We start from the raw sequence: 12766 nt of genomic DNA, 5'->3' as shown, positions 1-12766 counted from the left end.
GCTACAATGGATGGACTTAATGAGCACCTACATAAAGAAATTGTAAGCATTAAAAGGACACTGAAATCATAAAAAAAATAAACAGGCAGAAATTACAAACACAATAACACAAATGAAGACTACACTAGAAAGAATTAAAAGAAGGTTGGATGAAGCAAAGGATCGAATCAGTGACTTACAGAACAAGATAAGCGAAAGCATGGAAGCAGAACAGCAAAAAGAAAAGAGGATCAAAAAGTCTGAGGAAACTCTATGACAACATGAAGAGAAACAATATCCACATAATAGGGGTTCCTGAAGAAGAAGAGAAAGAACAAGGGATAGAGAACCTGATTGAAGAAATCGTAGCTGAAAATTTCCCTAAATTGATGCAGGAAAGAGTCACACAGGTTCAAGAAGCACAGAGAACCCCATTTAAAAAAACCCGAAGAGACCCACACCAAGAAAAATCATAATCAAAATACCAAAGCTAAGAGATAAAGGAAGAATACTAAAAGCTGCAAGAGAAAAGCTGTCAATCACTTACAAAGGAGACCCCATAAGAATGACATCAGACTTTTCAACAGAAATCCTTGAAGCCAGAAGGGAATGGCAAAAAATAATTCAAGTTATGCAGAACAAGAACCTACAACCAAGACTACTTTATCCAGCAAGGCTATCATTTAAAATTGAAGGAGAAATAAGAAGCTTCCCAGACCAAAAAATCTCAAGGAATTTATTACAACCAAACCAATGCTGCAAGAAATGCTAAGGGGACTCCTGTAAACAGAAAAAAAGTGGAAAATTAATCTAGTAAACGAGGAATGTAGATTTAAAGAATAAAATGGCAATATAAACTACATATCAGTAATACCCTTAAATGTAAATGGACTAAATGCTCCAATCAAAAGACATAGGGTAGCTGTGTGGATAAGAAAACAGGACCAATACATATGCTGTCTACAAGAGACCCACCTCCGAACAAAAAATACACATAGACCGAAAGTAAAAGGTTGGAAAAAAATATGTCATGGAAATGGAAATGAAAAAAAAGTTGGGGTAGTAATACTTATATCTGACAAAATAGACTTTAAAACAAAGACTATAGTAAGGGATAAAGAAGGTCACTACATAATGATAAGGGGAGCAATCCAACAGAAAGAGATAACCATTATAAAAATCTATGCATCTAATAAAGGAGCACCTAAATATTTTATATATAAAGCAGACTTTGAAGGATATAAAGGGCAAGATCAACAGCAATCTATAATAGTAGGGGATTTTAATACCCCACTAACATCACTGGCTAGATCCTCAAGAAATAAAATTAGCAGGTCCTGGCTGGTTGGCTCAGTGGTAGAGCGTCGGCCTGGCGTGCAGGAATCCCAGGTTCAATTCCTGGCCAGGGCACATAGGAGAAGCGCCCATCTGCTTCTCCACCCCTCCCCTTCTCCTTCCTCTCTGTCTCTCTCTTCCCCTCCCACAGCCAAGGCTCCACTGGAGCAAAAGATGGCCTGGGCACTGAGGATGGCTCCATGGCTTCTGCCTCAGGTGCTGGAACGGTTCCTGTAGCAACAGAGCTATGCCCCAGATGGGCAGAGCGTCGCCCCCTGGTGGGCATACCGGGTGGATCCTGGTCAGGTGCATGTGGGAGTCCATCTGACTGCCTCCCCATTTCCAGCTTCAGAAAAATACAAAAAAAAAAAAAAGAAAGAAAGAAAATTAGCAAAGAAACAGCAGACTTAAGGGACATAATCAATAGATATCTTCAGAACCTTTCACCCTAACGTAGCAGAATACACGTTCTTTTCAAGTGCTCATGGTACATTCTCTAGGATAGACCACATGTTAGGGCATAAAATGAATCTCAACAAATTTAAGAAGACAGAAATCATATCAAGCAGATCTCTGATCACAATGACATGAAACTAGAAAGTAACTGCAATAGAAAAACACTCCAACACATGGAAACTAAACAGCATGTTATTAAATAACAAATGAGTCAACAGTGAGATCAAGAAAGAATAAAAAATTGCCTTGAAACAAATGAAAACAAACATATAACAACTCAAAATTTATGGGACACGGCAAAAGCAGTCTTGAGAGGGAAGTTTATAGCATTGCAGGCATACCTTAAGAAGCTAGAAAAAACTCAAATAAACAATTTAATCCTGCAACTAAAAGAACGAGAAAAAGAACAGCAAGTAAAGCTTAGAGGAAGTAGAAGGAAGGAAATAATAAAGATTAGAGCAGAAATAAATGACATAGAAGCTAAAAAAAACAATACAGAGAATCAATGAAATCAAGAGTTGGTTATTTGAAAAGGTAAATAAGATTGATGAACCTTTAACCAGACTCACCAAGTAAAAAAGAGAGAGGACTCAAATAAATAAAATTAGAAATGAGAGTGGAGAAGTAACAACTGACACAGCAGAAATACAAAGGATTGTAAGAAAAATACTATGAAGAACTGTATGCCAAAAAATTAAACAACCTAGGTGAAATGGACACACTCCTTGAAACATGTAATCTTTCAAAAATCAATCTGGAAGAATCAGAAAACCTAAACAGACCGATTACAACAAATGAGATTGAAACAGTTATCAAAAAACTCCCAACAATCAAAAGCCCTGGGCCAGATGGCTTCACAGACAAATTCTATTGATATTAAATATTCAAAGGACTCTTATTCTTCTCAAACTATATCAAAAAATTTAAGAGGAGGAAAGACTTCCTTTTATGAGGCGATCCTAATTCTGATTCCAAAATCAGGCAAAGACAATACAAAGAAAAAAACTATAGTCCAATATCCCTGACAAGTTTAAATGCTAAAATTCTAAACAAAATATTAGCAAACCAGATTCAGCAAAACATAAAAAAGTCACACATCATGATCAAGTGGAATTTATTCTGGGGAGGCAAGGCTGGTACAATATTCACAAATCAATCAATGTGATTCATCACATAAACAAAAGAAAGGTAAAAGTCATATGATAATATCAATAGATGCAGAAAAAGCATTTGATAAAATCCAGTACCCATTTATAATCAAAACTCTCAGCAATATGAGAATACAGGGAACATACTTCATCATGATAAAGGCCATCTATGACAAACCCAACATCATACTCACTGGGCAAAAATTAAAAGCAATCCCCTTAAGATCAGGAAAAAGGCAAGGGTGTCCCATTCACTACTCTTATTCAACATAGTTCTGGAATCCTAGCCACGACAGACAAGAAAAAGAAATAAAAGGCATCCAAATTGGAAAAGAAGAAGTAAAACTTTCATTATTTGCTGATGATATGATACTGTATATAGAAAACCCTAAAGTCCCAGTCAAAAAACTGCTGGATCAGATAAATGAATTCAGCAAGGAGGCAGGATGTAAAATTAATATTCAGAAATCAGAGGCATTTTAATACACTAATAATGAGTTCAGAATGTGAAATTAAGAAAGCAATTCCTTTCACTATCTCAACAAAAAAAATAAAGTACCAAGGAATAAATTTAACCAAGGAGATTAAAGACTTGTACTTGGAAAATTATAAAACATTGATTAAAAAAAATCAAGAAATGGCCTGACCTGTGGTGGCGCAGTGGGATAAAGCGTCGACCTGGAACACTGAGGTCGCCGGTTCGAAACCTTGGGCTTGCCTGGTCAAGGCACATATGGGAGTTGATGCTTCCTGCTCCTCCCCCTTCTCTCTCTCTCTCTGTCTCTCTCTCTCTAAAAAAAATCAATCAATAAAATATTTAAAAAAAAAAATCAAGAAAGATACAAACCAGTGGAAGCATATATCATGTTCATGGATAGGAAGAATAAATATCATTACAATGTCTATATTTCCCAAATCAATTTATATATTCAATGCAATTCTAATTAAAATACCAATGACATACTTTAAAGATATAGAACAAATATTCCAAAAATTTATATGGAACCAATAAAGGACAAAAATAGCCTTAGCAATCTTGAAAAAGAAGAATGAAGTGGTTGGTATCACACTTCCTGATATCAAGTTATACTACAAGGCCATTGTACTCAAAACTGCTTGGTACTGGCATAAGAACAGGCATATAGATCAATGGAACAGAACAGAGAACCCAGAAATAAAACCACACCTTTATGGACAATTCATATTTGACAAAGGAAGTAATAACATACAATAAAGACAGTTTCTTTAACAGATGGTGTTTGGAAAATTGGACAGCTACCTGAAAAAAAATGGAACTAGACCACCAACTTACACCATTTACAAAAATAAACTCAAAATGGATAAAAGACAAATGTAAGTGGTGAAACCGTAAGCATCTTAGAAGAAAATATAGGCAGTAAGTTCTCCATCATCACTCACAGTAATATATTTGCTGATTTATCTCCACGGGCAAGAGAAATAAAGGATAGAATACACAAATGGAACTATATCAAACTAAAAAGCTTTTGTACACCTAAATACAATATAGACAAAATAAAAAGACAAACCACACAATGGGAGAACATATTCGACAATACGTCTGATAATGGGTTAATAACTAAAATTTATAAAAAACTTGTAAACTCAACTCCAGGAAGATAAATAATCCAATCAAAAAATGAGCAAAAGAAATCAATAGACACTTCTCCAAAGAGAACATATAGATGGCCAATAGGCAGATGAAAAAAATGTTCAATATCACTAATCATTAGAGAAATGCAAATTAAAACCACAATGAGATATCACCTCACACCAGTCAGAATGGCGCCCATTAACAAAACAACACATAATAAGTGCTGGCAAGGATGTGGAGAAAAGGGAACCCTCCTGCACTGCTGGTGGGAATGTAGACTGGTGCAGCCACTGTGGAAAACAGTATGGAGATTCCTCAAAAAATTAAAAATGAACTGCCTTTGACCCAACTATCCCACTTTTAGGAATATATCCCAAGGACACCACATCACTGATTCAAAAGTAGAAATTCACCCCCATGTTTATGGCAGCATTATTTACAATAGCCAAGGTCTGGAAACAGCCCAAGTGTCCATCAGTGGACAAGTGGATTAAAAAGCAGTGGTATATATACACAATGGAATACTATGGGGCCATGAAAAAGGAGGAAATCTTATCTTTTGCAACAACATGGATGGACCTGGAAACTATTATGTTAAGTGAAATAAGCCAGGCAGAGACATAAAAATATGATATGACCTCACTCATGTAAGTAATCCAATGAACAATGTGAACTGAGGAACGGAATTGAGACAGAGGAGGGATCAAAGGGACCAGAGCGAAAGCGGACAGAGGGAAATGGGATGATAGGATGGGATCACAGAAGGGAAAGAGGTTTGTGAAACTATATACACATAACGCAGCATTATAGGGAGCAGAAAAGCAAATCCTGGGGAAAAGGGGAAAGGAGTTGTGGGAATAGGGGCCAAGGCGGATGTTGAAGGGAACATTCGGGCAGAAACTAGAATCTATGTAAACACAATAAATTTAAAAAAAAACACATAAAAAAGGTAGTTAATGACACAAAAATGGAGATCAATGAGATCATTTCCAGAAGAAGAGCATGGCAGAGTGGGTAAAAAGAGGAAAAGAAATACAGTCAATAATATTGTAATACGTTTACATGGTAACAGATAATTACTAGAATTAGTGGAATGATCACATTGTAAGGTATACAAATGCCAAAGCACTATACTGTATTCCTGAAACTAATGAACCAATATAAAACTGGATACCAAATATACATAAATTAAAAATAAATTTAAGAAACCCCCAAAGAGCAGTTAATTGAATTTAACAGCACCTTAAAATGTTCATATACTATGACCAAGTAACATTTATCCCTGGTGGAATGAAAAGATGGTTGCACATGAAAAGCAATCAATGTGATACAGTACATGAACAAAAGGAAAGATAAACATATGATAGAGATAAAAATCTCAAAGGATGAAAGAAAACCAATGCTCCTTATGACTAAAAACTCTCAACAAACTAGTAATAAGTAATTATCTCAGCATAATAAAGGTTATACATGAAAAACTCACAGCTAACCATATTCAATGAATAAAAACTGAAAGCTTTCTCTTTAAGATCAAAAACAAGATAAGGGTCCTACTCTTACCACTTCTATTCAAGATAGTTATAGAAGTCTTGGCCAGGGAAGTTAGGCAATAAAAAGATAACTTAAAAATCCAAATCAAAAAAGAGGAAGTAAAATTATTCCTGTTTGTGATAACATAAACTCATACATAGAAAATCCTAATTCTTCCACCAAAAAACTGTTAAGACTAATAACTTCAGTAAAGTTTAGCAATACAAAATCAACCTACAAAAATCAGTGGAATTTGTAAACACTAACAATCAACAATCAGGAAAGAAAATTAAAACAATTTTATTTACAATAGTATAATAAATAATAAAATACCTAGGGATTAAGTCAACTAAGGATACAAAAGACTAGTACACTGAAAACTACAAAACATTGATGATATAAATTAAAGAAGGCACATATACTTAGCAGAACATCCTATGTTAATGGATTGGAAGGCTTAATGTTTTTAAAATATCACTACCCTAAGTGATCTACAAATTCAATGCAATCCCTATCAAAATTCTAATAGCATTTTTTTTTGCAAAAAGAAATAAAAATACAACCATAAAATTTATAAGAAATCACAAGAAGACCCCAGATAGCCAAAACAATACTAAAAATAAAAGAATAAATCTGAAGGAGTCGTATTTCCTGATTTCAAAACTTATTATAAGCTACAATAATTGAAACCGTATGGAACTGGCATAAAGACAGATGAGAGAGAGTTCAGAAATAAGCCTACATCTACATGGGTGACTGATCCATTTTGTGGGTACCCATACAAAATGGGTAAGAGCTAGTTTCTTTAACAAATTGTATGGGGAACACTGTTTGTCCACATGTAAAAGAATGAAATTGGATCTCTATCTTACACTGTATACAAAAAGTCACTCAAAATGGATTAACAGATTAAACATAAAACATGTTTAATCTTTTATTAAACAGGAAGAGGAAACATAAGAGAAAATCTTCATGTCATTGGTCTCAGCAATGATGTCTTAAATATGACATCAAAAGTGTAGGTAATAGGAAGAAAAATAGACTTATGGGACTACATAAAACTAAAATGCCTCTGCTTTTACCGAGCAGAAGTAAGCAATCAACAGAGCCCCCTATTGAATGGGAAAACTTTTTTTTTTGCAACCCATATATCCAAATATGTGACAAACTCTTACAACTCAATAGCAAAATGAGAACTGAATTTTAAAAATGAGCATAAGACTTGAGTAGACATTTCTTCAAACAAGGCATACCATGGTCAACAAATATACAAAAAAAAAAACCAAAACTCAACATCATTAATCATCAGGAAAATGCAAATCAAAACCATAATGTATTATCATCTCACAGCTGTTATAATAAAATGGTAAAAATAAAGAAAAATTGGAACCTTGTGCACTAGTAGTGGAAATATAAAATAATACTGTCTCTATGAATACAGTATGGATAATCTCCAAAACTTAAAAGTAGAACTACCATATATCTAGTGCAGAGGTCGGGAACCTTTTGGCTGAGAGAGCCATGAACGCCACATACTTTAAAATGTAATTCTGTGAGAGCCATACAACAACCTGTGTATGTTATGCATTATCCAATAAAAATTTGGTGTTGTCCCGGAGGACATCTGTGATTGGATCTAGCCACCCGCAACCATGAACATGAGCGGTAGGAAATGAATGGATTGTAATACATGAGAATATTTTATATTTTTAACGTTATTACTTTTTTATTAAAGATTTGTCTGCAAGCCAGATGCATCCATCAAAAAAAGCCACATCTGGCTCGTGAGCCATAGGTTCCCAACCCCTGATCTAGCAATACCATCTCTGAGTATTTAACCAAAATAATTGAAATCAAGACATTAAAGAATTACTAATAACCAAGATGTGGAAGCAATCCAACTGACCATCGACAGATGCGTGGATAAAGAAAATACATATACAATGGGATATTATTAAGCATTTATAAAGAAGGAATTCTGAAATATGGAACAACATGGATGAATCTTAAGGACATAAGCTAAATGGAATAAGCCAGTCACAGAAGAACAAATAATGAATGATGCCACTTACATGAGGTGTCTAACATTATCAAACTCATAGAAGCAGAGAGGGTGGTTGCCAAGGGCTAGGAGAGGGGTAAATAAAGAGTTGCTGTTTGGTTGACAGAAAGTTTCCAATATCCAAGAAGTTCTAGAGTTTTTTTGTACAATATTGTACTTACAGATAAAAATACTGTAAATCTAAACATTTTTTTTCCATCTCAACATTTTTAAGAGAGTAGATCTCATGTATTTTTTCAGCACAATAAAAAAGAAATCTGATTAATTAATCAGTATTTTCAATTAAAAATGTCAAATGCAGGCCCTGGCTGGTTGGCTCAGCGGTAGGGTGTCGGCCTAGCGTGTGGAGGACCTGGGTTCGATTCCCGGCCAGGGCACACAGGAGAAGCGCCCATTTGCTTCTCCACCCCTCCGCCGCACTTTCCTCTCTGTCTCTCTCTTCCCCTCCCGCAGCCAAGGCTCCATTGGAGCAAAGATGGCCCGGGCGCTGGGGATGGCTCTGTGGCCTCTGCCCTAGGCGCTAGAGTGGCTCTGGTCGCAACATGGCAACGCCCAGGATGGGCAGATCATCGCCCCCTGGTGGGCAGAGCATCGCCCCTGGTGGGCGTGCTGGGTGGATCCTGGTCGGGCGCATGCGGGAGTCTGTCTCTCCCTGTTTCCAGCTTCAGAAAAATGAGAAGAGAAAAAAAATGTCAAATGCATCTGTTTTGTATGAGATTGTGTTTAAATATCTATAGCATTTTAATAAGAGTAGACACATTCCAATTTATGTTCTTAAATCTTATAAACTAAAATCTCATATTGAGTTAAAATAAAATTTTATATTCAGGTCTCATGACCAAAGAATTTTATTCAATAACTATGTGGTAGGAAAAGAAATGGCTTTTTAAAGTCTCATTTTCCAGGGAAAATAGAACTATTATATTTGCTCTGATGCTTCAAATTTTCTCTAAATCCTTGAAATTAAAGATAAAATATAGACGGATAAATGAAAAAGACATAGGTAGTGCTAACAAAAGGAAAACACATATGGAAAATAAAACAGAAAAGAAACAAAAGAAACAAAGCAATTAGCCAGAATGAAGCTGTATGAGTGCTGGGCTTTGAGTGTTTAAGCAGCAGAGCTGACGAGGAGTTTTGTTAAGACAATAATGCACATTGCAGTGGGGGATTTTAAGCAAATCTCAGTGCAATTAATCATGTGCTGAAGTCGAACTCCCATTCAAGAAAAGATGATGAAAGTGTCACTGTCAGCAATTTTCTGGGGCTACAGTTTATGGGAAACCTCATACACAAGCAGAATTGAAAGAAATAGACTCAACCGTTCATCCAGCACCTGAGATAAATCACCTGAGGGTGGGTGACTTGTTCAGGAATATCTCTACTTATACTAAGGGGCAGATGCCTTGAGTGACCAAAGTAAAAACTGGACTGGAAGTTGAGAGGGAGAATAAGGTCAAGTAAGGGAACTATACAACCATAAGTCAAAGAAAAGAGCAAAAAGAAAAAGCAACAACCACAGTAGTTCAACCTTCAGGTTAAAATATAACCCTAAATTCTAAATTGAATGAGAAAAATTAATGTCTGAATGTAGCCAATGTTGCTATACTGCTATAACTAATGATTGCAAATATCTTAATGTCCAATGATTGATACAAAAAAAATCAAGTTTTTTTTCTGAAATGTTTTAGTTTTAATGTGATGTATTGTTCTAACTTTCTAATTTATAGAGATTTATTTTGTCTTTTGTAACTGATAAGCAAACTCAATTTATATATTTGATTCACTTTTCAGAATATTTTACATTTTTATAATAACATTGAAAATCACATATATCTTCTTTGTTTATGACATGGTCATCCTCTAAGACTTGTCACCCCAAGCAACCTCATGCAGATGTCCTAATACGTTCTCTTCTTGCAGGGAATTTTTTTAAATGCCATAAGAAACCTTTTTATTTTTCCTATTCACTTTTTAAAAATTTAAATGTATTTTTTAATATAGACCATCCATTATTTTTATATCTTTACCAGATATAGGACTATTCTTACTTAAACCTCTAACCTTTTAGTAATTTTATTATTCACATTTCAAGTGAAAGAAAATGATTGCTGATGTGCAGAAAACAAATCTAGTTAAAGAGTTACTCTCCCTTGATAAAAAAACAACAACAAAGAGTGTCTGCTTATGTACCTTGGCATATGATTTTTGCATAGCTTTCTGAACCCACTGAATGGTTTAAAGTCAACTGGCTCATTACCTGAAATATATCCAACTAGCTATCACGCCATCTTCAAATAACATCACAGGAGGACCATGTTCTGAATATTTTTTGTGTGACCTACATATGTTCATCCTCTTCCAATTATTTCTTACTTATTTCAATGTGTACTCTTCATGTTGAGTGCTTCAGGACAGGAAAGAATAATGAGGCACACATAGCCATTTATAAAAGAAAGGGTAGATAAAGATGAGTGACACTATCAGATCCGTGGTACATTGTATTTAGCATATACAAAAGAAAAAGGATCACGAAAATGAAATGATGACAGAATGAGGCAGGAAAATTGTATGCATTTATTCTGTGCAGCAAAGAGAGAATGCCCTCTGGCTCATTTTGTGTTTTTATTGTCCACTCAGCAAACTTTCTCTGGGAGCATCAAACCCCTATGGGAATCTTGCCGAGGAAGGACTGCAGAATCAGGACTTGGGCAGAAAGCACCAAGTCACGAATTAAGCACTTGCATTACGAACTAGGCATTTTATAACAATCGCTATAGAAGCTTATACAGCATAATTGTTTTTCCTTATTGATCCAGTGGGAATCACAGGTGAAGGAGAAAGAAATAGACACAGAGGAAACGTGTGTGGGGGGAGTGTTGGCTTGTGTGCATACGTGTATGGATACAGCACTGTCCTCAGTAGCTTGAGACTCTAGCTGCAGCTTTAAGATAACCAGCTACAAACAGTGAATTCACTTAGCTCCTCTGCATAGTTGTATCTGATAGGTGAATTAAGAGTCCCAACAAATAAATATAAAAATCTGAAGACAACAGGCAGCAAAGTTGAATGTCCAGTGGGTAAGTTTTAATGGGCTTTCCCACCTACGTAAGATTCTACTTAATGGGACAGGGATTTCATCTCATATTTTGGTCTAACCACCTCAAAGTGAAGCTTACAAGTTAGATTTTACTGACATTTTGAAGCCACAGTTTAGATTCTTTTGTAACAATACAAATTTTAAGTGTTGAAATTATATTCTGTGGATACTTTAGGTATTGAAGCTCCAAAGATAAACAAGACAAAATCTTATGCCCCCAACACTCCCAGTACTTGGAAAAGAACTGGGAAAGAGGAAAAGCGAGGTGGCTTTCCTGCTGCCTTCCCAAGGCATGCCAGGTTTTCATGCAATAAGTGGATATCTATTATTTTGATATTAGTATGAATGTTCGGGAAATACGTGTGAAATTATTCAACCTAGTATTAGCCACAGATAACATTAGATAATCATCATTGTTCCCATTTCATATGGTGAGAAAACTGAAATTTAGAGTTTCCAATGCCTCACATTAGAACATTTGGCTAATAGATAAAGAAAATAAATTTTGAACTGGGGAAATTTTGTTGGGTTGGTTTGTGTCTTGTCTATTTTTCTCCAACTGCAGTGCCAATAAAGAATACTATCACTGCACCTCCTTGTTTTGAATGAAGTTGCTTAGTTATGTAAGAACACCATGGCTCTATCCCTTTATTATACATGGAGGAATTTCTTAATTTATAAACACAAAAGATACCGATTTAGAAACTCAAGTGAAAAAAGGGGAACATCAAAAATGCATGATGGTTCAAAAACATATGACCATGGTTAAAAAAGAGGAAAGCCTATTAAATAGCCCATAGGATATTTGCATAAAGAAATGTTGATACATATTAAGATGAAAATTTATGGGATAGGAGATGTCAGTTATTGGTTCCTTGTGTGAGCTCAAAGTTAAGACACTTTATTCTTTTGAAAGTCTATGAACCGAAGAAGTTCCAAATCAAATTTAAGGAGAGTTAGACTTTGTCTTTCTCACTACTGTATTTATCTGGACTACAAAGTAATGTAGTTATGTGTCCACAGATAAAATCAAATGCTACCTATTAACACAAACTGAGTACTATATCAAAACAAATTCCTTTTAAGACATGTTCAAGAAAAGAAACATCAATTCAGTGAAGGTTCTCCCAAATCCCCAATCTTGGAGCCAAGCTACTTAGTGTGACAGTAGTTCTCCATCCCATCCAATAAAGTCTCATGTAGAAAACAAAATGTGAAAATGATTGTTCTGCATCCCATATCTTTTTAAATAGAAAAGAAAGTTATGTAAATGCAAATGTGTGTGTAGGAGTAGTAACAGCAGATTTTCATCAGAAAATCCAAATGATTACTAAAATTATGTAAAAATCCTGAGTTTATAATAAATTTATAATGCTACATTTTAATTAAATGTAACTATTTTATTTAAATATATATTTTATTTAAATATATGTTTAATTTAACATGAAAAGTATAAGAAAATTTAAAATATTAATAAAGAAAATAACATGTACTGTTTGCATTGCATCTGGCACTGTTCTAAACAGACCCATATGTACTGTTTA

General features: G+C 35.0%; 1 protein-coding gene across 16 annotated transcripts in view; it reads left to right on the top strand.

Moving 5' to 3' along the window:
- TRDN (triadin) overlaps nucleotides 1–12766 on the top strand; it is a 411085-nt gene that overhangs the window by 322453 nt on the left and 75866 nt on the right. For 12 of the 16 annotated variants that reach the window (XR_010727714.1, XR_010727713.1, XM_066248538.1 and 9 more), the window contains one exon: nucleotides 11131–11202. The exons of the other annotated variants lie outside the window; for them this stretch is intronic. Coding sequence is in view for 10 of the 12 variants with exons in the window: in XM_066248538.1 (XP_066104635.1) it covers nucleotides 11131–11202 (72 nt within the window). In the remaining 2 variants the exon portion in view is untranslated. The remainder of the gene's footprint in view (nucleotides 1–11130; nucleotides 11203–12766) is intronic. 16 annotated transcript variants of the gene reach the window in all.

The sequence above is a fragment of the Saccopteryx bilineata genome, chromosome 12 (assembly GCF_036850765.1).
Source record: "Saccopteryx bilineata isolate mSacBil1 chromosome 12, mSacBil1_pri_phased_curated, whole genome shotgun sequence".
Classification (NCBI taxonomy): Eukaryota; Metazoa; Chordata; class Mammalia; order Chiroptera; family Emballonuridae; genus Saccopteryx; species Saccopteryx bilineata.
Note: the sequence above shows the minus strand (reverse complement) of the source record. Positions and strands in the feature narration are given on the sequence as shown.